At 56.0% G+C, this 20,947-nt stretch overlaps 7 protein-coding genes across 7 annotated transcripts; 5 read left to right on the top strand and 2 right to left on the bottom strand.

The window, feature by feature from the left end:
* The first annotated feature begins 2 nt into the window (after positions 1–2).
* On the top strand, positions 3–1,251 carry J3D65DRAFT_626929 (uncharacterized protein). Its single transcript, XM_066800482.1, has one exon. The coding sequence runs from the start codon at positions 181–183 to the stop codon at positions 913–915; it is 735 nt and encodes a 244-aa protein (XP_066654376.1). The 5' UTR covers positions 3–180; the 3' UTR covers positions 916–1,251.
* On the top strand, positions 1,252–2,240 carry J3D65DRAFT_626926 (60S ribosomal protein uL1). Its single transcript, XM_066800481.1, has 4 exons — positions 1,252–1,378; positions 1,431–1,627; positions 1,678–1,805; positions 1,861–2,240. The coding sequence occupies exons 1-4, from the start codon at positions 1,313–1,315 to the stop codon at positions 2,121–2,123; spliced, it is 654 nt and encodes a 217-aa protein (XP_066654375.1). The 5' UTR covers positions 1,252–1,312; the 3' UTR covers positions 2,124–2,240.
* Positions 2,241–5,289: 3,049 nt separating this feature from the next.
* Positions 5,290–7,203, top strand: J3D65DRAFT_668418 (uncharacterized protein; the record flags this gene model as incomplete). The annotated part of the gene is made up of 1 exon (XM_066803117.1): positions 5,290–7,203. The coding sequence occupies one exon, from the start codon at positions 5,290–5,292 to the stop codon at positions 7,201–7,203; it is 1,914 nt and encodes a 637-aa protein (XP_066654374.1).
* Positions 7,204–8,568: 1,365 nt separating this feature from the next.
* Positions 8,569–10,140, bottom strand: J3D65DRAFT_668417 (nuclear mRNA splicing factor-associated protein; the record flags this gene model as incomplete). Its single annotated transcript, XM_066803116.1, has 5 exons — positions 8,569–8,976; positions 9,030–9,126; positions 9,176–9,573; positions 9,621–9,803; positions 9,940–10,140. The coding sequence occupies 5 exons, from the start codon at positions 10,138–10,140 to the stop codon at positions 8,569–8,571; spliced, it is 1,287 nt and encodes a 428-aa protein (XP_066654373.1).
* A 172-nt stretch (positions 10,141–10,312) lies between these two features.
* On the bottom strand, positions 10,313–12,721 carry J3D65DRAFT_626904 (ammonium transporter AmtB-like domain-containing protein). The gene is made up of 5 exons (XM_066800480.1): positions 12,300–12,721; positions 12,180–12,244; positions 11,870–12,124; positions 11,139–11,813; positions 10,313–11,092 (listed from the first exon to the last, which is right to left on the bottom strand). The coding sequence occupies exons 1-5, from the start codon at positions 12,405–12,407 to the stop codon at positions 10,702–10,704; spliced, it is 1,494 nt and encodes a 497-aa protein (XP_066654372.1). The 5' UTR covers positions 12,408–12,721; the 3' UTR covers positions 10,313–10,701.
* A 550-nt stretch (positions 12,722–13,271) lies between these two features.
* Positions 13,272–14,161, top strand: J3D65DRAFT_396923 (uncharacterized protein). The gene has a single exon (XM_066795891.1). The coding sequence runs from the start codon at positions 13,498–13,500 to the stop codon at positions 13,981–13,983; it is 486 nt and encodes a 161-aa protein (XP_066654371.1). The 5' UTR covers positions 13,272–13,497; the 3' UTR covers positions 13,984–14,161.
* Positions 14,162–16,175: 2,014 nt separating this feature from the next.
* J3D65DRAFT_396777 (uncharacterized protein) lies at positions 16,176–20,722 on the top strand. The gene is made up of 2 exons (XM_066795890.1): positions 16,176–19,969; positions 20,017–20,722. The coding sequence occupies exons 1-2, from the start codon at positions 16,366–16,368 to the stop codon at positions 20,535–20,537; spliced, it is 4,125 nt and encodes a 1,374-aa protein (XP_066654370.1). The 5' UTR covers positions 16,176–16,365; the 3' UTR covers positions 20,538–20,722.
* The last annotated feature ends 225 nt before the right edge of the window (positions 20,723–20,947 follow it).

Below are 20,947 nucleotides of genomic sequence, written 5' to 3'. Positions count from 1 at the left end.
CCACCGACCGTTACCTTGATTTGACATTTTTCCGCTCCGATCAGCCTTCCACTGACCTCATCTCTGAGACAAGCTCGACTTTGAAGACTTGTGGAAAGACGGCCAAGGATTCACTTGACCGAAACGTGCCCAGAATCAGTTGCTGGTCTCACCGCCTCCACCCAGACCCTTGCAAAGCCAATGGCAGAAGCACACCCACCGCGAGGCTATCGCATCTTCGCCCTTCCCCGCAACTGCCCAGATCCGTCCATTTGGAAGGATTTGGTGGAGCGACAGAAGACCTTTCGTCTCATGGCCTTGCAAAACTCGCCCCAGGCCTTTTCGTCCACGTACGAGAAAGAGGTGCAGTTTGCCTTTGAGACGTGGGAGAATCGCCTAAAAGATACCCAAGCGACGACTTTTGTCGCAGTTGCCACGTTGGAATCCAGAGATCCTGGGAAGAGAGGGAACCTGGACATGTCTGCCATTCTCGCTGGCGATTGGCTGGGGCATCTTGTGCTCTTCGAAATAGGCGACGACTCGGAAAATTCGCCGTCCAAGGCCTCATCGTCCACAGAATCCGAGGACCAAGCTGGCGATGCTTTGCCGGTGCGGAGGTTTCGCTTGGCCGGCATGTTTGTCAAGCCCGCGACGCAAAGAATGGGCGTCGGTCGGACGCTCCTTGAACATGCCATCTGGACCATCAGATCTCAAGTGGGAAAAGACGTCAGGTTCACGCTTGTCGTCGATGCGGACAATGACGCCGCTCGCTCGCTTTACGAGAGAAGCGGGTTTCGTGTGGTCCGCGAAGAGTGGTACGAATCGAGTCCTCAGGACAGAGCCGGAATCTACGCACAACAGGAGCCTCCACGGAAGCTTGCTACCCACATGGAGTATCAGGCGAGGGCTTCTTCGGTGAATCGCAAATCATCCTAAGGTGTTGGGAATGGTCTTGGAAGTGTCAGCATTTTGGGTTGAGAGTATTTCAGGTCGAGCGAGGACGTAGGAAAACATGGTCGCAAGTGGTCGGAATCAAAAGTCTGAGAGGCGATGCCACAGCCAGGCACGAGCACAGAGTCGCAGGAGGAGACGACGAGCGACGTTGAAAGTTTAAAAGTAACCCAACATCTTGCTTCTTTCCCGCAAAATGCGCTAGTGCACCAATCGGGGTTAGCGCTCGCTTAGAAAGAAAGTCGGCGCACAGACCACGCACGTCGCGCCCTGGAAATGAATCAAGCGGCGACCTGACGACCGACTTTTTCTCTCCAACCACGAACGGCTGCGCCAAACCACACCGAAGGAATCAACAGGTTCTTAGGAAGACGGATTCAATATGTCCAAGATCACCGTCGCCGGCGTGCGCAGCAACGTCAAGGAGCTGCTCGCTTACTCCAACGAGGTGCGTCAAAATCGTCGCCAGACTCTGCCGTGCACCGCTGACAGCCCAACAGGAGAAGAAGCGCAACTTCCTCGAGACCGTCGAGCTCCAGATCGGCCTCAAGAACTATGACCCCCAGCGTGACAAGCGTTTCTCCGGCACCGTCAAGCTGCCCAAGGTCCCCCGCCCGGGCATGGCCATCTGCATTCTCGGTGACCAGCACGACATTGACCGTGCCAAGCACGGCGGTGTTGACGCCATGAGCGCCGAGTAAGGATCCTGGATACAATTTTGGAGAAGATGTTCTGACAATTCGAAAGGGACTTGAAGAAGCTCAACAAGAACAAGAAGCTGATCAAGAAGCTCGCGAAGAAGTACGATGCTTTCATCGCCTCCGACACTCTGATCAAGCAGATCCCCCGTCTCTTGGGTCCTGGTCTTTCCAAGGGTAAGAACCTCGGTAGCGTGAGCATTGTGAGAGGCTTTGCTAACGAGCGAAACAGCCGGCAAGTTCCCTACCCCCGTCTCTCACTCCGAGAACTTGGGCGACAAGATCACCGAGGTCAAGTCCACCGTCAAGTTCCAGCTCAAGAAGGTTCTCTGCATGGGTGTCGCCGTCGGCAACGTTGGCATGACCGAGGACGAGCTGATTGGTAACATCATGCTTGCCATCAACTACCTCGTCTCCCTGTTGAAGAAGGGCTGGCAGAACGTTGGTAGCCTGACCATCAAGGCTACCATGTCTCCTCCCCGCCGCCTTTACTAAGGTCATTTTCGGCATGGGTCTGTTGTGCTCATTTGGGCTCTCGGCCATCTTCGTAGCCATTCAATTGGTTGCGCAGTATCATCACAGATAGCAAATGAAACAGCAATCAGCGCTCGAAATTTTTGTGGCCTCAAGTGATGAGTGACTGAACGGCTCAGCAGCATGTAGAGCTGCCAAAACTGCTTCAAGCACAACCGTAGCCGATGCGCTAAGCAAGGCCGACGAGTCTCAAAAACGTAGTTGGTGCGGAGAGAGAAACAAAAATGATGCTCCTTGCGCCATGTCTGGATCCAGAGGGTTGTCGTTGACCGCTGCGGGTAGATTTAGGGAGTCACTTCTTTGCCACGCACTGCGCCGGGCTCGTCAACACAGCGACATGCGGTCAAGAACAGCGAGACGTGTCATAAACATGGGTAGATTGCAGTCACATCCAAGACCAAAACTATGTCGAGGCGTTGAGGCTGACGCAACAATTTTGGCACCGCGAAAACTCTGCGACAATGCCGCCGCAACAGCACGAGAAGCACAGAACCCTCACAAACGTTGATGAGTGCTTACAGCACCGCCTGAGCGGAGAAGCGAGCGCCAGACTGTCGGAGTGGGAGCAAGGGGCCCCCAAACGAAGAAAAATAAAAAAATGCCACAAAGCGGTCAAAATGGCATGTAGCGGCCATCCCACAGCCACGAGCTATCGGAAATAGCTGCGCGGCTGGTAGGAAAGACGGACGCCTTTTCTCAACGAGGCCGGGAACGGAAGAAAAGCCATTTGAACGACTGACCCTCAGCAAGCCGCCGTAGCGGAGCCTCGATGGTATATGATGTTAATCATAACCTACTGATAGAGAAAGAAAAAGGATAGGTTGGGGGGAGGGTTGGCGAGGAATATATAGTCGTTTTTCGGCCGGCCGATTGTTGGCCCGGAGCCGCGGGCGACAGCCGGCCAGGACTTACTTCCTTGGACCGGCCCGCTAACCCCCCTGCCTGTTCCCGCGGGCCCGAGGGGTGCCAAACGCTGCCTGTCAACTCCCGTTCTCTCTGCTCCGCTCTTGCATCGACACCACCACCGCGCCTACGCCCTTACAGATGCTGACACGATGTATACGACAGAGTGGCTCAGGCGGTGAGTCATGTCAGGCACCGCCGGCCTGCTCAAAGTCGGCTTCATCCGGATGGTCAGCGTCCTGCTAAACACGACGTGAACAATAGCGGCAACTGTGACTGTGCTCGAGTCTCACCTCGAAGGGCTGGTGCCGGGCGTTTTCTTTGCAAATAAATTCAGGGCTGAGGAAAAAGATGAGCAACAAAAATGCGTTTGAGTGGACGATGACCTATGTACGTGCTTTGGATAGGGCTGCTGCAAGGCTGACGCAACGCAGGTTTTCCAGCTACAGCGTCTTAAACGCAAAGGAACAGAGCGCAGAGGCGAACCCGCCAGCGGCTTCTGGCAACATGCTCTCTGGCTGCGCCATGTACTCTCTCGCTCCTCCCACGTGGTTGGTCAGCACCGTAAAAGCGTAGGCAGTCAGCTGCAGCGCCACTGTGGCGCGTCTTTCTCTGCTCGGACGAGATTATTGTCTGCTGAATCGAAAGGCTTGTTTGAAGAGAAATATGGAAAATTTTGGAAATGGCGGGATGCTGGCAGAGATGAAGGCGCAGCGCTGAATGTCGCGCACCGCGCATGGTTGCCGACGATGAAGTGGACTGAGCTGTGGACGCGCCGCGTCAACGGGTGATGTGTACATACGAGCAAAGGCAACCAAGAGAACTCTGACATCTCGGCGGTAGTCTTGCGCTAGCACATTACGCGCAAGCCCATCTGAACATCGCGCATTCGGACCAAGGGAGTTTGGGTTTGCTGAAAGAGGAGGAGAACAACAAGGGGATGAATTCGACCCCCACGACCAACACCACCTTCTGGAAGACGATCACCAGACTTGGACCACATCTACCTAAAAATACCGAGTTGGGAATGGCGGTGGGAAAAGGATGCAAATTTCGAGTCGGTCGGCGCCAAATTTCCGGAGATCATCGCGGTCTGACTGCGGAGATGTTTTCTGGGATCTTGTCGACGACACTGCGGCCGCCTGCCAAGACGTCCGACTTGAGCTTGAGCTCAAATGTGTTTCAGGTTTATCGAAACTCGTCACCTAGATGATGAGGCCCGTGGTTGGAGGAAGAAAGCCTCCTTCCACAGCCTCCTCACGTCTTTTGTCGACCACATTTCGTGACGCCTTTTGGCTGCAGGGCGGAAGGATTCGGCACGCGCCAATTCAGTAACGGGGTGGTAATGATGCTCGCCAATATTCTTGGGACGGAGACGCTGCCTGTTGGTTTGGCTTGTGCTTGACGTCTTCTTCTCCCTGTCGGATCCGGGACCGAGCACACGCGTTCCAAAACAGGCAGTGATGATGCACAGCCCCTGCTACTCCACCCAAAAGCTCCTACCACGTCGCCCTCCCTGCGCGTGCTCTGCTGTCCGCAAATCGATCCACCGCCTGACTTCCACGCACTCTTTTCCCAGGGCGCAGCATTCAACGCGCACAAGATGTAGTCATTAGAACTGGGCGTCAGGAGAAGATGACAAGCAGTCCTTATGCCAGCTCCAGGCATTATGACCAACTCAAGAATTGACTGGAAATGGATTATGCATCAAGGTAACCCAAGCGCAATATGGCAAGGCTGAAGCCGAATCAGGCACCCTGTGTTGGGGGTGGATGTCGCCATGGCGCTTCTTGTTTCTCACCCGGACCACATCTTGTTTTCTGAAAGCTGTTTACGCATTTTCCTCTTTCGTCACCACGGTCCAATCACCTCAAAGCAACGACCACAAAGGATTGTGAGGGGTGTTCCTTTCGGTGGGGGCCGCTGGACGCACGCCACACCAAACGTCCACTGCGGCTCTACGTCTACCTCCGCGTTGTCAAAGATCGCCATGTAAAGTTGGGGTCCTTTTCGACAAAAGCGGCTATTTTTACTCCGAACAGAAAGACTGCACGCGTACAAAGCTGCGCCAGACATCACGTCTTTTGCCATGTCATCTATTCTCTAGACTACTCCACCAACCGCAAGGACCAGTGCAGAGGCTTTAAGGCTACCCCTGTACTACTCATCTCATTTGTTAGTTCATAAGGTCCCCCATTACCCCGGAAGTGTTCTTATTTCGGTTATGGCCCAGGACACCACAACGTCTTCATCACAAACAAGCAGCGCCACATCATCCACGACATCTTCCGCAAGCTCTTCGGCCTCCAGTACCCACATTATCACCATCGTCACTGCGGCTATATTCGGCACCCTCGGACTCATTCTCCTCATGTCCGTCTTCGGATTCATGCTCAAGAAGAGAGGCCTCCGCAGAACAAAGAGCAACGACTTTGAAAAGAACAACCCGTACCAAAACCACGATACTGGCAACAAGGCCATGTCGACTGCAAACCTTCCATCATTCGCCTGGGAACGTACGACCCAAGCACCAGCAGATTTGGCGATTGCCGCTCAAAACGAACAATCCAAGCTTTTGAACAACAACAGGGCGACGGAATCACAGCTCAAAATGAACAGAGCCTCCAACGTCGGGCAGGGAAGCACTCAGACTCTCACTCCTCTTCTTAGAGACGTGGATGATGGCAACGTCAGGACGACTGTCGCACCTGACCCACACCGGCACGCCCAATCCGCAGGGGAAAATGTCATCGCCTATATCACCTACAACGACCCCGGCTTTACCTCGAACCACTGCCTCAGCTCGACCGGCCTCGTACCGCTCCAAATCGAACGCCAACCCAGTCCCCCTAGCCCCCTGGTCAGCAAGCACGGTAGCCTCCACAGCATCACGACGTGCACGGCCACCTCGTCAGGCCCCAACTCCAGCACTACGGACTCGCGACCAAGCACGCGCTCGGCGTCGACATCGCAGAAGATTATGACTTCGTCGCTACCACCTCCGCTGCCCCCTTCCATCTGCATCCAGCCTCACACGCCTGTCGTCGAGAGCCACGACGAGCCGCAACATCACAAAGAGCCTGAGAACAAGGAGGCGAAGGAAGAGTCTCCGAAGTTGGTGCCATCAACGCTTCCTTCCCCGCCCATCACGCCCTCGTCCTTCTACTCTTCTCCTTCGTCGTCGTCGTGCTCCGTCAACACGACGGCCGCCGCGCCCCCGACTCCTCCCACGACGACCAGCGCTTCGATGGCGTCAAACACATCACACCTCCCGCCATCGCTGCGCCCTGGCAACCGCGGCAATCGCTCAACACTGGCGCTACCCGTTCCCATGGCCGCCTACCTCGGCTCCAGCAACGACAGCAGCAGCACGGCGTCCAAGAGACAGTCGATGCCAGGCAGCACCGTCCGGGCGGGCTCCACGCGCCGCCGCACCCTCTCCAACCCCCTCCACATCCAACTGCACCTCAACCCTCTGCAGCAAATCGCGCCCGCGCCCGCCACCGCCACCGCCGTTGTCCATAACCGTCACAGCCGCAGCCACAGCACCGGCCGCGACAGCACGTCCAGCAACGGCAGCCACGGCTCTGGCGCCTCTTCGTCGTCGTCTTCCTCTTCCGCTTCTTCGACCAACAACAACAACCGCCAGAGCAACAATGGCGGCATTCACAACGCCAGGACTGCCAAACACCACAAGCGCCTCAGCACGTTCGACGCGCACCGCCTGTCCGAGCAGGTGGCCGCGCGCGAGTGGGCGCAAGCGCGCGCGCGCTCCCGCTCGGCCTCGCGCAGCTCGGTCAACCTAGTCGCCGGCGCCGGACGGTACTACGCGGGCGGCGGCAACAGCGCTGGCGCGAGTGCGAGCACGACAAGCTTGGTACTCGCCCAGGCCGAGAATGGGGAGACGGGCGCAAGTGGTAGTGGCGGTGGCAATGAGCGCGCGGGCAGTGCGAGTGCAAATGCAAATGTGCACCTGACGGTGGAGAGGAGAGGAGAGGGCGATAAGAGTGAGGGAGAAGGCGATGGAGAGGAGAAGAGGAGGCGGCGGCGCACTATTAGTGGGGATTGGCTCAGGGGCAGGAATCGCGACAGGAGTGTTAGTAAGGCGGCGAGGAATATGGTGTTGTTCTGTCCGTGAGGGGGGCGAGTGGGGGTTGAGTCGTGGAGTGCGAGCCGAAAATGGGTATGAGATTGGGAATGGACTGTTTGATGGACGGGAGTTTGGTATTTCATCGCATTTAGCCAGGCGCTCTGGGTTTTGATCTCTTGTCAAGTTCAGTACGAGAATCATTGAATTCACGAATGCACCACACCATCTTTCCTTTTCCTTTCTCCTCTCTCGCCCTCTTTCAAACAGATTCAGCTGCAGAAGGACAATGAACTCACATTGATCCAAAAAGCCAGCACTTCGTCTGTTTTCGATCCCTCTCTCCCATACAACACACAAAGCCGGACTCGAAACCTCACATCCACAGGGGCTCTACTGTGACGCGCTCAACGTTCAATGCTTGTTGGAATGTTTTCTTTTTCGGTCTCCAGGCAGTCGTGTGCGTGCGTTGCGGCATGAGCCAACCAGTCAGAGACACGCCTCATCCCTCCCCTCCCCTCACCTCCCTCTCTTGTAACCCACGCGTGCCGCTGTCCCGTTTCAACATCAATCGATGTCGATTGGCTTGCCAGACAGACACGTCCAGCACATACATCTACTACGCGCCGTGTGTGTACGCGTGCGTGGATTTTGCTTTTGGAAGAGCGGGCGGGCGGGCGAATGATAAAGTAGGGGTGAGCGTGGTTGATTGGTTTGTTGGTAGGTAGGGATACGCCCCCCAAGTGTACTTGGTCGTCAATGAGTGGATAGATGGATAGATGGGGCGGCAGGGCGGCAGGGCGGGAGGGAGGGAGGAAGGGTCGGCGCGTGGGTGGCGGATGGGGGGTGACACTCTGCGGGAGCGAATGGGAGCTTGTCTGTCTGTCTGCCTTCCCTGCGCTGCCTGCTTCGTTGCGCGAACGCGCGATGATGGACTAGATAGGGGGTGAGTGCGTGGGAGCGTCCGTTGGATGTATCCTGCGATTGAGAAGATGGGAGATCTTGTGGACGAATGCGGGCCCTGTGTGTCTGTCTGTCATGCCTGCTTCAACCAAGGGATACGGGCGGGACATCTGAGCGCTAGCATCGTCTCTTCTTCCACAGTCAAGATATTGATTGGCCAGTGTTGAAGGAGGATTTGTTGATTTAGATTTGTTTTCTCTCTTGAATTTTCCCCCGTCAACTGGCTTCACTTTGAAGACCAAGTCCTCGTCTGTCTGCCAGAGGTACCCAACCGAGAAACTAGCGTTCTCGTTGCTTGACTCCAACGACAAGCGTGATAGCCGTCACCCATGCTGGTCATGGTGGCGCTCGAGGTATTCATGCCTCCCGCCAACGACGATTGGGGCTTTGGCAGTGTAAAAGCGCTCATATGCTATGCTTGCTGTCCAAGATCGAAGTGATCGAGAAGCGTGGTCAAGGGGCAACGGCACCAGGCGTTCCCTTGGAAGCCTCTCCTTCGGCGGCAGCGTCCGAGAGAGGAGGAAGCTCGCCGCCGTCAATGTTCTTTGCCAGCTCGCCCTTCTCCAACTTGGTCGTGAACTCGTCGATACGCGCCTCCTCCGACTTGCCCGTGCGCTCCTCCAAGCTCTTTGCCTTGAAATTCTCTCGTTGCTGCGAAATGTACGCAACGACTGTGCGGCCGTCGAAGGAGCGGCCGTTGAAAGCTGCGGCACAGCGTTCGGCCGCGTCAAAGTCGTTGAACTGCACAATGACGACGCCGTCCACTTCCTTGTCGCAAATCTTGACCTTTGTGACTTCTCCGTACTTGGATGCTTCTTCCTGGATGTCCTCGTGGATTTCGTCAAAGGCGTCCTTGTCTTCCTGCGATGGGGCTTAGCCGATGTCGATGGGCCGAGGACTCGACGGATCCATACCTCGAGCTCCGCCAAAGTGAACATGTGCTTCAGGACGACATTCTTCTCCCAACGCGTACGTTCCTCTTCTTCCTCACTGCTCCATTCGCCGATCCTCCTACCCGCGTGTAAGCATTTGTGCAGCCGTCAAGCCGTTTGACACTCACTTTTCCATCCTCTCCTTGTGACGTTTCAACTTCTTGGCAAACTTTTCGCGATCGTAGTGGGTGCGGCTTTCAAAGTGTTGCTTCTTGTCATCGTCTTTCTGCTTCTTGTAAGACGAGTCTGCCACTTGGACGCGCATGTTGCCGTTGGGGCCCTTGGTTCCAAAGCGGAACTCGCTATCATCCAGCATGGAGATGGCCAATTCGACCGATTCAGGGCGGTAGTAGATGATGAGGGCGTCTCCCTTGAAGTTGCCATTGTCATCCGTGTAGAGCTTGACGCGCTTCTTGCCGTCTTCCAGAGCTTCGGCAATCATTCCATATTTGCCGAAGACTTCTTCGATTTCTTCGGCAGTCGCATCGAGAGGGATCGAGGTCGCGTATACCGCAGTATTTTGGGCCTACAAGGTTCAGCCAAAGACACGGAGAGTGGAGTGGGCAACCTTACAGGACGCTTCTCCTCCTTTTCACGCTTCCTCTTGGGGCGCGCAGTCTTTGTCTTCTTGTCCGCGTCGCCAGGCTCCGCCCTCACGTTTTGCTCAAAGTCGTCGAAGGCGTCCGCTGTGCTTTGCTGGTCGACACCGGGGACCGCATAAGCTTCACTTTGTCTGGCAAGATCGTCCTCGTCAAGCTGTTTGCACACGATCGGAACCAGTCAATACGGGAGCCTCGAGACATCGTTGGAGTATTCGCCAAAAAGAAAGCCAGAAACCAGCGCCATGGATGTTTTTCACGGTTTGCGACGAGGGAGAAGGGCTTCAGCCTACCGATGGGATCCATCTTTGAAGCTTAGGGTCGTATGCCCATTCCGTGCCATTTTCTTCCTCGAGGATGTATTTGTTGCCAGAGATTGACCACGAGACGCGTGGGTCGTTGTCAATCTCCTCCTGGGTCTGCGGGAATGAGGCTTGCTGCTCAGGGTGTTCGTCGGATTTTGCGCCCAGGTCTTGGAGTCCAGGCGCAGGCATCGTGATTTGGGCTAGCTCCTGCGCGCAGCCCCTGGTCGACAGAGAGTTTTGGTATGATTTCCGGAAAGGTTAGGGCGGGGTGCGATTCTTGCATGCACAGAGTCGAAGAGGTTTTGGTGGGAACGGACTGCAGTCGCTGCGGAGCTCAAAGTACGTCACGTTGGCGCAGTCTTGGCAGTCTTATCGATACGAACTTGGCCTCCAAGGCCAAACTGAAAATCCCCACCTGCACATCCCAACACACGTGGCAGACGGATCAGGCCCGGGACGAAGCGCTCAACGACACCTCATTCGACGTTCAGGATGGTGAGAAAAGAAAATTTTGCTATCCGAACTACGAGTCAAAGGAAACCGTTCCGACCCCATCATGATCTTTCCCGCCCGCACCGTCACAGCCGAAGCTGAGCGAACCAAGAGGAGCAGATGGGTAATTACAGGGGTATCGCGCATCAAAAACCGCCGCATGGGCAATAGCCTTTTCAACTTCTATCTACACATCCCAGCAGCCCGAACTCCGTCATGGCCAAATAACCAAGGCCGTGAAACAAATCCCGAGGCTTCTTATGAAGAGTGGTTTTCAAAGCCCATCGAGTCATGAGTCTTTTCGTGGCCCTCGTGGCTGGCGGTCCGCATCATGGAATGGTGAGAAGCAGTGTCGCTAATGTCCTCAGGGACCTTGGCTTCACGGCTGACCTCGACGTAGTCGTAGGCAAATTCACCAATCTCGCAGTCATCGATGCCCAGGACTTCCTCTTCCTCGGAGACGCGAAGGCGGAAGATCGAAACGTAGTTGCCAAGGAAGCCCAGGGCGCCGAGGATAATGCATGTACCGCCGAATGAGTAGGCTGCGCCGGCGATTGAGTCAGCCAGCTGGTAGCCAAGCTGAACCCAGTGGTGGTTAATCCAGCCGCCGTCAATCTCCGTGGTGCCATCGAGATGGGCAATGTAGTCACTGAGAGAGTTAGTGTGCGCAAGAGCTTGGAAATGGGTCAACTTACGCAGCGAAGAAGGCGGTCAAAATGTTGCCAACGAATCCACCGACACCGTGGACGGCGAAAATGTCGAGGGCGTCGTCAGCGCGGAGGAAATACTTGAGCTTCGTGGCGTAGTTGCAGAAAGCGCCTCCAACGATGCCGAAAACAACAGCGGCCCAAGCGGGAACGAAACCGGAACCAGGAGTGATGGCAACAAGACCGGCGATGACACCAGAGCAGAAGCCGACGGTCGACCACTTCTTTTCGAGGCGGTAGTCAATCAAGCACCAGGTGATACCACCGACGCAAGCTGCAAGGTTGGTGACGACGGCAGCCATGACAGCACGGAGGTTCGCAGCGCCGGCCGAACCAGCGTTGAAGCCGAACCAACCAACCCAGAGGAAGACGGTGCCAATTACAATGTGGGTGACGTTGTGAGGACGGTAGTTGAGCTCCTGGGTACCGTGACCGCGACGCTTTCCGAGCATGTAGGAGTAGGCCAAGGCTGCGCAACCAGAGGCAATGTGCACGGGAGTGCCGCCAGCAAAGTCGATACTGCCCATGGACGCACCCCAGCCATTGGGGTTCCAAGTCCAGCAAGCGATGGGGTCGTAGATGATGGTGGACCAGACGAACATGTAGATGACACAAGGCAGCATGCGGCCGCGTTCCGCAACGGCACCAACGGCGAGGGCCACACTGGGATGTCGGGTCAGCTTCAAAATAAGTTCCAAAATTGGAGCCATTGGACTTACGTGATGGCAGCGAACATGCCCTGGTAGATGGCAAACAGAAGGTCGGGGATTGCAGTGGCCGCGACGGAGGGGGCACCGAGGACATCCTTGAAGCCAAAGTTGGTGAGGTCGCCAATGTACTTGCCGGCCGAGTGAGAAAAGGACAGCGAGTAGCCCCAGAAGAACCACTGGAACGAGACGACGGCCGTGGCCATGATGGAGAGCCAGATCAGAGAGAGGGCCGACTTGCGACGAGCGAGACCAGAGTAGAAGAAACTAGCGCGCGGTCAATGTGAGCCCCGGTCTGGGGTCATCAAAGAGGAAGACATACCCAACACCAGGAATCATCAACAAGACAAGGGCCGTGGAAGTGAGGATCCAGGAAATGTCACCGGCCTGTTCACTTGCGTCAGTCCGGAGGGCGGCGCAACAAGAGCATGAGGATGGTCACCTTGTAGTAGACATTGAGGTCTTGGGTCAGGCTGTCGCCGCCAGTGGCGGGCGCATCCGTGGGAAAGGCCTGGAGCGGCACATATGGCAGCCCCGTGGTGGCAGACATGATGGAGTTGGTGAAAGGTGTGAATCACCAAGACGAGGGCGAGGTGGGTGTTTTTGATATCAGCCGAGGGCTCGAGAAGACAAAGGCGGACGGTAGAGATTGGCGCTGGGAGCGGTGCACAGGAACAAAGGCAGGCAGGTCGAGGTGGAGGTGGAGGTGGAGGGCGAATGGAAGATATGGCTTTGTGTCTGTGGGTTGGCAGAAAACGGGATAGTGCGGCTGGCACCGCCTGAGGCCTTGCGGTGGTGGATGGATGGAGCAGGAGGGAAGGAAGGAAGCACGGCTGCTTAAGCGACGGGCGGGAAAAGGGAGGGGGCCAAGAGCGAGCAAGAGGGTAAACGTCAACGGCCACGGAGCTATTTTAAATGCACCAGACTGCCTGCCAGGGCCCCGGGTTCCATTGTCTGCGTCTGCTCCCTTTTCCTTTCGTCCCAGAGGCATTCCTTCCACCCCCAAGTTGCGCTAAGCCGCGGGCGTTGGGTGAGCCCTGACACCCTGGCACCCTGGACCCCCGGCCTGGAGGCGCCAAGGCACAGATAAGAAATACACTCGACACTCACGCTCAACACCACGCCGGCCATCCCGTCTTCATGACGCTCGACTGTGACCAAGGCCGTGTCAATTGGTTTCAATGCCATCGTGTCGCTGAGCAGCTGACTCTCACCACCGTCCTGCCCTGGAGTGACGACCTGACGACGACGGCGGCGCCAAGCCCCATGGTGGACGGGAGCCAGCGGGAGCGAGGCCCTGCGGTGCCCTGATCAATCGGTGCGACCCTCTCTCTGCCGGAGCCCGCCTCCAGAACCGCCGCTGCGGGATTCGAGTGGACTGGAGTTGGAGTGTTTGCACTGCTCGGCTTGCTTGGCCTCGTCTTGACAACCACCACGCGCATCCGCAGCAACCCTCACTTCGTCGTCGACGTCTGACATCGGCATCCACGCCGTCACACGGCTTCGCTGGATACAATGTCCCTCCATCGGCCTGTCGAGCTGACTACGACGCGCCCAGCTGCAAACGTGCCGCCAGCCAGCGCTTGCCCGCTGCACTGCACTGCGCTGCGCTGCGAGTCTGGCCGGCCGCGTGTTATGTCATGGGTACGCCCGTCCTTGCATTGCCGCATCGTCGACCGTCGTTTGCGTCTTCAATTCTGCACTCTTGTCAAGCCTCTTTATTGATTCCAACGCGTTGTTGGGCTCGCGCTCCCTTCTCAGCACTGGCCGCTCCAACGGAAGCCGGAGGCGAAGATCATGAGGATCAGGCCAGACCCACCGGCCCGCGTGTCTTGGTTGCTCAGCTTGTCCTTTTGGTCTTCCTTACTGCCTTGGACCATCCCTGTGTACCCTTTGCACGCCTCACACAGCAGCTCCGCGATTCAAGTTCGAGCAACCTAGGTACATCATCGGCGCTTCTGCACCGCTGCGACTCTCCGTCGTCCGCCTTGTACTGTACTGTACCCACCCCTGCATGCCACTGGCAATCTCGAGTCCGGCCTCTTCTTCCTCTTTGCTGCGTTGCGCCATGTGCCATGGAACAATCGTCGACGCCATGTGCATCTCGAATCCTCTCACCATTGTAAACTCCTTGAACCGAGTAAGCGAGCGGTGCGACTGATAACTCTTCTTGCTATGATTGGTGAAAGCTCAGCCCGCGTCGTTGAACATGTCAGCTAAACCAATGGACCCAACACGACGCTGACTTGAGCTGCTTCTTTGCGTTCATCCTCCGTCATGAACCGTGTTTCTTCCTTCCGCCTCCACGTCCGCTTGCACTCTGATTTCTTCCGTCTGTCCAATCGTCATCCAGTCTGTTGGCTGTTGATATTACATCGCAATCCTTCTTCGATAGCGGCACAGCCAGATTGCCGCCTTCAACCCCCTCCCCCACGAGCTCCTGACCACTTTGAATGAACCAAACCCTGGCTGTGGGATGATTCTCACGAGGCCGATGCACGCCAAGCTGCCTTTCGCGAGCTACGTGCGGGAGAAGCATCCGCAGAACTTTGTCCACCATCCGCTTTCCACCAAGCCCCGAGCTTTCTTTGATCCGACATCTGGCCTGTTCGAGAGCATGTTCCCAAGTCCTTTGACGGGCACGACATGTCAAAACCCCACTATTCTGCGTCTATTTCGTTGAGGCGGTCAGTCGCCTGCAAGACACTGGTCCGCAGGGGCTGCTGTCGTGCAACATGACTGTCGCTCCGTCTGGCAACAAGTCTGCAACTCCTAACCAACGCTTCAACCCCCTTCAAGTTTTTCGAGACAAGACTGCCGGAGGCGTGCAGCGATCCGTTGTGCCGGCATCGTCTGCCAACCTCCTAGCTCCCCGTTTGGTCCGCTCTCTTCCCCTCGACCCGCCATCCGGACAGCCACTCGGAAAAAATCCTTGCCTTGCAAACCGCCATGCTCTCGCTGTCCCCGAAGTCGGACGGAGTCGCAAGCTTCGAAACCTCTGGAGCTGCTGACGCTGTGCAGGGGCAAACTGCTGCGAGTCGGTTGAACAGCAGAAAGTTCTCGGTTGGAATTTCACTTTGGCTTATACTCAGTCTCACTAAGGTCAGACTCTGTACGTCCCAAGTTATTCCAGTTACCGCTGTCAGATTAGTCGTGATGCGTTCCTTTGTTTTTCAGCTGAGACGGTAGGACCGTCTGCGAGCCATGGTTTGGCACGGGACCTGCATCCTGCATCGCAGTCACGCTGTTTCGACACGGCACCGACATGGCGTCTGCATAGGTGTTTGTCTGCAGTTCAAGACACGGACATCTCCCTCGCTGTCCAGACCGCTTGTCGTTCGAGACAGAATGCCGTTGCCACTATTCTGCAGAACATCTGCCTCCGCGATCTGTAGGCGGCTCTCAAGCTGAATGCTGACTTGCTAGGTCTGCCCTTCTCAAGTTCATCCGGGATTCTTCTGTCATTCAACAGCCCTCAGCGTCTTTCCTGTCTCAGCCTTTCTTCTCACACGTGGTTCTTCTGGCGTCGGTATCCGTCTGCAGTGCTCGATTTTCAACGCCAATCTTCTTAAAAGCGCAACCTCGTCCAGCCACAGCTCGGAAGTGTGGTTTTCTTGCGATGTTTCTGTCGCTAACCGTGTGATGACAGACGGCGACACGTGAAAGCGATTGGTCTCGTGTGGAATTCGGGTAACATGGTTATGGTTAGATCTGCCTAGTGACTACCAGTCATTTTGGACAAGCCACGTCAAACTGGCAAAAGTGAATGTGACATGTTGACTGGGCACTCCTCTACATAAAGACTTGGGTTTCTTGTCTTTTCTCCCAAATCAGGCTCGCTTTCACCCACATGGCGAACTTTTACCTACTCTGATTGCCAACACTGGTCCTGGGCGTGGACAAAGGCGATGGAGACCGGTTTTGCGATGGGCTGGACAACAGGCTGATCAAGGTCGGGGTTTCCGTCGCATGGCTGCAGAATCTGAGGTAGGACGGCGAAAACATAGAGCCAAGCTGGTAGGCCGTTCGACCCGTGATGATGCGGCTGTGTCAGCGGAGAAGAAAGGTCGTTGGCCAGCTGTTTGAGCCGTGCGGCCGCGAGCAGGAAAACCTTTGTTGCGGGCTAGGCCCTGTTGGTTGGCCGGTTGGCCTAGGAGTAGCAGCAAATTGACCGACCTTTTTGGGAATCGAAAAGTGTGCTGGGGATCGCGTCCGGACAGGGGCCATGGCCCCAAGCGGAGCCTCACGTGGAGCGCGTAGGGTCCGGTTGAAAAGGATGGCCCATGAGGGGACACGAGACGGACTGGATGACCTAAAAATCCGATGGGATTCTCGAGCGGCATGAAGAATGCCATGGTCGCCGGCAAAGTCGAGAGCCCGTCGCACCTCTTTGTCCTTGATGTTTGAGCCGCGTCGTCCGTCTTCTCGCACCGCCACACACAGAGCCTAGCCCGTTCCCGCGTTGCGGGCCCCAAGCTCGAGGCCGATCCCTTGCGCTCTCAAAGGCCATGGCCACCACCAATCAGCCCGAGTCGGGCCCATCAACACCTCGCGGCGTCCGCTTCACTGAGCTGCTCCAGCAGGTTCCTGTCCAGCAGCCCTCGGACAGCCTCATCCTCACCGATCTCGCCATGGACACGCCCGACATTCCGCGCAACGACTCGTCAGGCTCTGCCTCGTCCGGGGAGTCGGATCCAGACCGCGCAACGGGGGAGCGCAATGGCTCCGACGACGACACCGAAGGCCAGTACCAATTTGCCCCAGCCATTGTGTCGCCGCCGCTCGACGACGTGCCGCCCATGGCCAGCGCCGCAAACTATGCCTACGCCCCCCGAACACGCGGATCAAGCGGCGGTCCTCCAAACGGCGTTTATGAGCCTGTCCCAGCCCAAACCCCAGTCATGACCAGCTCGAGACCTCCTCGGCCCTCTGCCGTGCGAACCCCATCGAATGCCTATGCTCCCCAACGAAGGCCGCAGCAGTATTCGCTGGGCAGCAACTCGAATCGCCACCGCGCTGCCTCGACGAACCGCTCGCGCCGGAACCCGAACGCCGAATACCGCGCACAGGAAAGGGCTTACGTGGAGCGGATACGGCAAGACGCCCCAGATAATGACGAATTCTTCAACCCCGATTTGCGTACCCCGAGCCTGGGCTACAGTAGCGAAGACTCGGAGACGGATGACGAGTCGCCCTCGACCACCGACTACCTCGAAAACGACCCATACGAGAACGAAACATTGCTATATTACGGCAACGATGATTTGGAGCCCTCGTTAGAAGAGCTCAAGCGTCCAGAAAATCGAGAAAGGCTGGAGTGGCATTCAATGCTCGCCAGCGTCTTGACCGGAGACGTGGTCAAGCAAGAGAAGAAGCGGTTGATTGGCGGAACCGAGTCGCAGGGAGACAACACAATCAAGACGGAGATCTGGATGGGAATACGAGCCAAAACCTGCGGAAGAACTCTGCAAGCGCAACGACGCCTGATTGACGATGGTCGCTCAAAAGCAAAGAGCACAATCGAAGGAATCATTGCCTTTGAGATCAAAGGCGAGGCCGAAGTTGGTTTGACAGCTCAGGAGCAGGTTGATGATGTGGTCCAGAAGATTGGAAAGATTGAGAGCTTGTATCCCACATGGCAGGCCCTGGAACAAGCCCAACCACGAGCTGCGTCGGCGCCATTCCGCGAGAGCTGCGATGCCGTCATTGCCTGGTACAACACGACAAAGCTCATTAACACCGAGCTGTCAATTTTGAGAAGCTGGGTCGGCAACGACGAGCTGGATTTTTCCAAGAGAAGGGACCGTTCAGAGCGAGACAGCCATTTGACCGACGACTCTTCTTTCATCGACCGCATCTTGAAGGAAGACGGATTGAAATCTCTCCAAAGCGACAACAGTCTTTTGGTTGGATTGAACCAAGTCATCAACAAGGCAAAAGCTACCCTGATAGCAAACGCCAATGCCTTTGTCGACCGCCACCTTCCACCCTATGTTGAGGAGCTTCTTACGTTGATCAACTTTCCCTCGCGCCTCGTGCAAGAGATTATCCGGATGCGATTATCCTACGCCAAGAGAATGAAAGACCCAGCCCAACAGGGCGTCATGATGGCAGAGCAAATGATTTCGCAGTTTCAAATCCTGCTCAACCTTGCCATCAAGATCAAGGAAGCCTACACGGTAGTTTCTCAGCCTGAACAAGGCTGGGATCCTCCACCTTGTATCGAGGAGAATTTCGACGCCGTCGTGCTCGACGCACTCAAGTTCTACTTTAGGATGTTGAACTGGAAGCTTTCTGCAAACAAGAATACGTTCAAGGAAGCCGAAATCTTGGAGCAGGAATGGGAGTTTTCCAAGTCTTTGGGCAAGCACTTGGAGGGTGGTGACGTGGAAGTTGCTGAACAGTTCAGCTACCTCACGTACAAGTCTCTGTCGCGTCTTACCGCTCACTTTGAAAAGGAACTGCAGCGGCGGCCGGAAGAGGTCGCTGGTGCGGAGATGGACAAACGCTACAAGACCATCTTGGATTCCGTCCGTGTTCGGCAGCGAAAATTGTTCCGTTTTTCGAGGATACTGACGACGCGCTTCGAAAACTCGACCGAGTACAACATCAACATTGATGACGAGTCTATGCAAGATCTGTACACCGCCCTGGAAATGAGCGGACACTTCCTTGTGGAGACCCTTCCCTCGAATGACAACAAGGGCCTTTTCTTCATTGCTTCTCCTGTCTTGATGGATCGCCCCCAAGACATTCAGTCTTTGCTCGGTACCTGTTATCACACGGATGAAGTCACAGATGACCCTACGAATCCATATCTGTTGGTCCTAAAGCCAGAGCATCCCCATTACTGGCATGGACCTCGCATGCATACTCAAGCGCGCCAGCCGCATCTCGATATCAAGACCGGCCGCATGCGTCTGATCGCCGATGGTGCTCAGGCACGCTTAGCCAACGCCAACACTGCCTTCATTCAAGCAACGAGCATCGACCTGACCAAGCTCGTGGAGCAAAGAGCAAACCTTCCGAGAGTCAACTTGGAGCTTCAACGCATCAAGAAGGTGGCCTACAAGCTCTCCAACACCATCATGGACAGTGTCGAAATCATCAGAAGGCAAACCCTCGGCTTGGAGTGCCAGGAACTGATTCAAACTTGTTTCGCGTTCGCCACCGAGTTTGGACAGCGTTCAGTTTACTACATGGATTTCAACCGCCGGGCACTTAACAACCTCAAGCTCACGAGATTGGCTCTTGACTGGGTAAGTTTCATTTGCGATGACTGCATTGCTTCGGACCGAAAGACATTTAGATGGGCGGTCGTCGCGTTGGAGTTTGCCATGATGATGACCCGGGGCCAGAACATCCTGTCTTTGAATGAGGAAGAGTACGCAAAACTCAGGGCCAAAGTCGCCGGCTGCATGTCTCTGCTCATCTCGCACTTTGACATTATGGGTGCTCGGTCTACCATGGCAGCACAGGCCGAGAAGCAGCGCATCGACGCAATGTTGGGCAAGAAGCAGCTGGACGTCAGCCGATTGAAGAATGACGAAGAATCGGCTGCCCTTGTCCGAGAGCAGTGGCTCGAGCAGCTGGCGGACATTGAAGAGATTCGAAAGCAAAAGGAGGCCGAGAGACAGGCTCTCGGACGGGTCTTGGAGGACTCGAACGAGGCCGATCGTGCTCTGACTTATCTGTCTTCGTCCGCAACCAACGTCACGCTTAGATGGCAACAGGGTCAATTCATCGGCGGCGGCACTTTCGGCTCGGTGTATGCAGCCATCAACCTCGACTCCAACCACCTCATGGCGGTCAAGGAAATCCGCCTGCAGGATCCGCAACTCATCCCAACGATTGTCTCGCAGATTCGGGACGAGATGGGCGTTTTGCAGATGCTTGACCATCCGAACATCGTGTCGTACTACGGAATCGAGCCCCATCGCGACAAGGTGTACATCTTTATGGAGTACTGTTCTGGCGGCTCACTGGCTGGACTGCTCGAGCATGGTCGTATCGAGGATGAAACCGTAATTCAGGTGTACGCGCTGCAGATGTTGGAAGGATTGGCGTACCTTCACGACAGTAGCGTCGTGCATCGAGACATCAAGCCTGAAAGTGAGTACCCCTAAATCCTGCAGCACATCTTTTGCTAATTCCCTCAGACATTCTCCTCGACCACAACGGTGTCATCAAGTTTGTCGACTTTGGCGCCGCCAAAATCATTGCCAAGCAAGGCAAGACCCTCGCCGCCGAACACGCCTCCACGCGCCAGGGCCGTCAAAAGTCCATGACCGGTACTCCCATGTACATGTCGCCCGAAGTCATCAAGGGCGAGAACAAGGGCCGCCACGGTGCGGTCGACATTTGGTCTCTCGGCTGCGTCATTCTCGAAATGGCGACGGGTCGCCGTCCCTGGGCCTCGCTCGACAATGAGTGGGCCATCATGTACAACATTGCCCAGGGCAATCCGCCACAGCTGCCTTCGCGTGAACAGCTCAGCGACCAGGGCATTGACTTTTTGAAGGCATGCTTTGAGCGGGACCCGAGCAAGCGGGCGACGGCGGCCGAGCTGCTCCAGCACGAGTGGATCATGATTCTGCGCTCTCAGCTGTCGCTCGAACCGCAGACGCCGCAGACTCCAAGCAGCGAGGGTTCTTCGGCCAGCGGTCACTTTAGCCGCTGAGACTGCGCACAGTGCCAGTCATTGTTCCACACGATCCATCACTACCTCTTGTTTTTATCGGCGGCCTCCTTGCTCATTGAGCGGGAGCTTCATACAGTCAAACAATTCGTCGTTTTGTGTCCAGGCGTGTGTGTTGGGGGCAAGTCGCGACGTTAGGATTGTTTTTTCTTTTAATTCGCAAGCAAATGGGCGGGCGGTGGCTCTCGAAGGGAGCGGCACTGTTGTTTCTTTGTTGCAAAGCAAAACTTGTTTCTTTACCTTGAGCATCAGCGAGGAGTACTGGGGGCTGTTGGGCACGAATTGCATACACATATATTCTCGAACTGCGCAGGTATACAGCATTCCATCGTCTCTCCTTTGAACAAGAAAATCATGATGATGGCGCGAGACGATTTTTGGACGCACTGGTC

This window comes from Phyllosticta citribraziliensis, assembly GCF_038025025.1.
Source record: "Phyllosticta citribraziliensis strain CPC 17464 chromosome Unknown J3D65scaffold_7, whole genome shotgun sequence".
NCBI classification, from domain to species: Eukaryota; Fungi; Ascomycota; class Dothideomycetes; order Botryosphaeriales; family Phyllostictaceae; genus Phyllosticta; species Phyllosticta citribraziliensis.
This window is presented reverse-complemented; position numbering and strand designations above follow the sequence as displayed.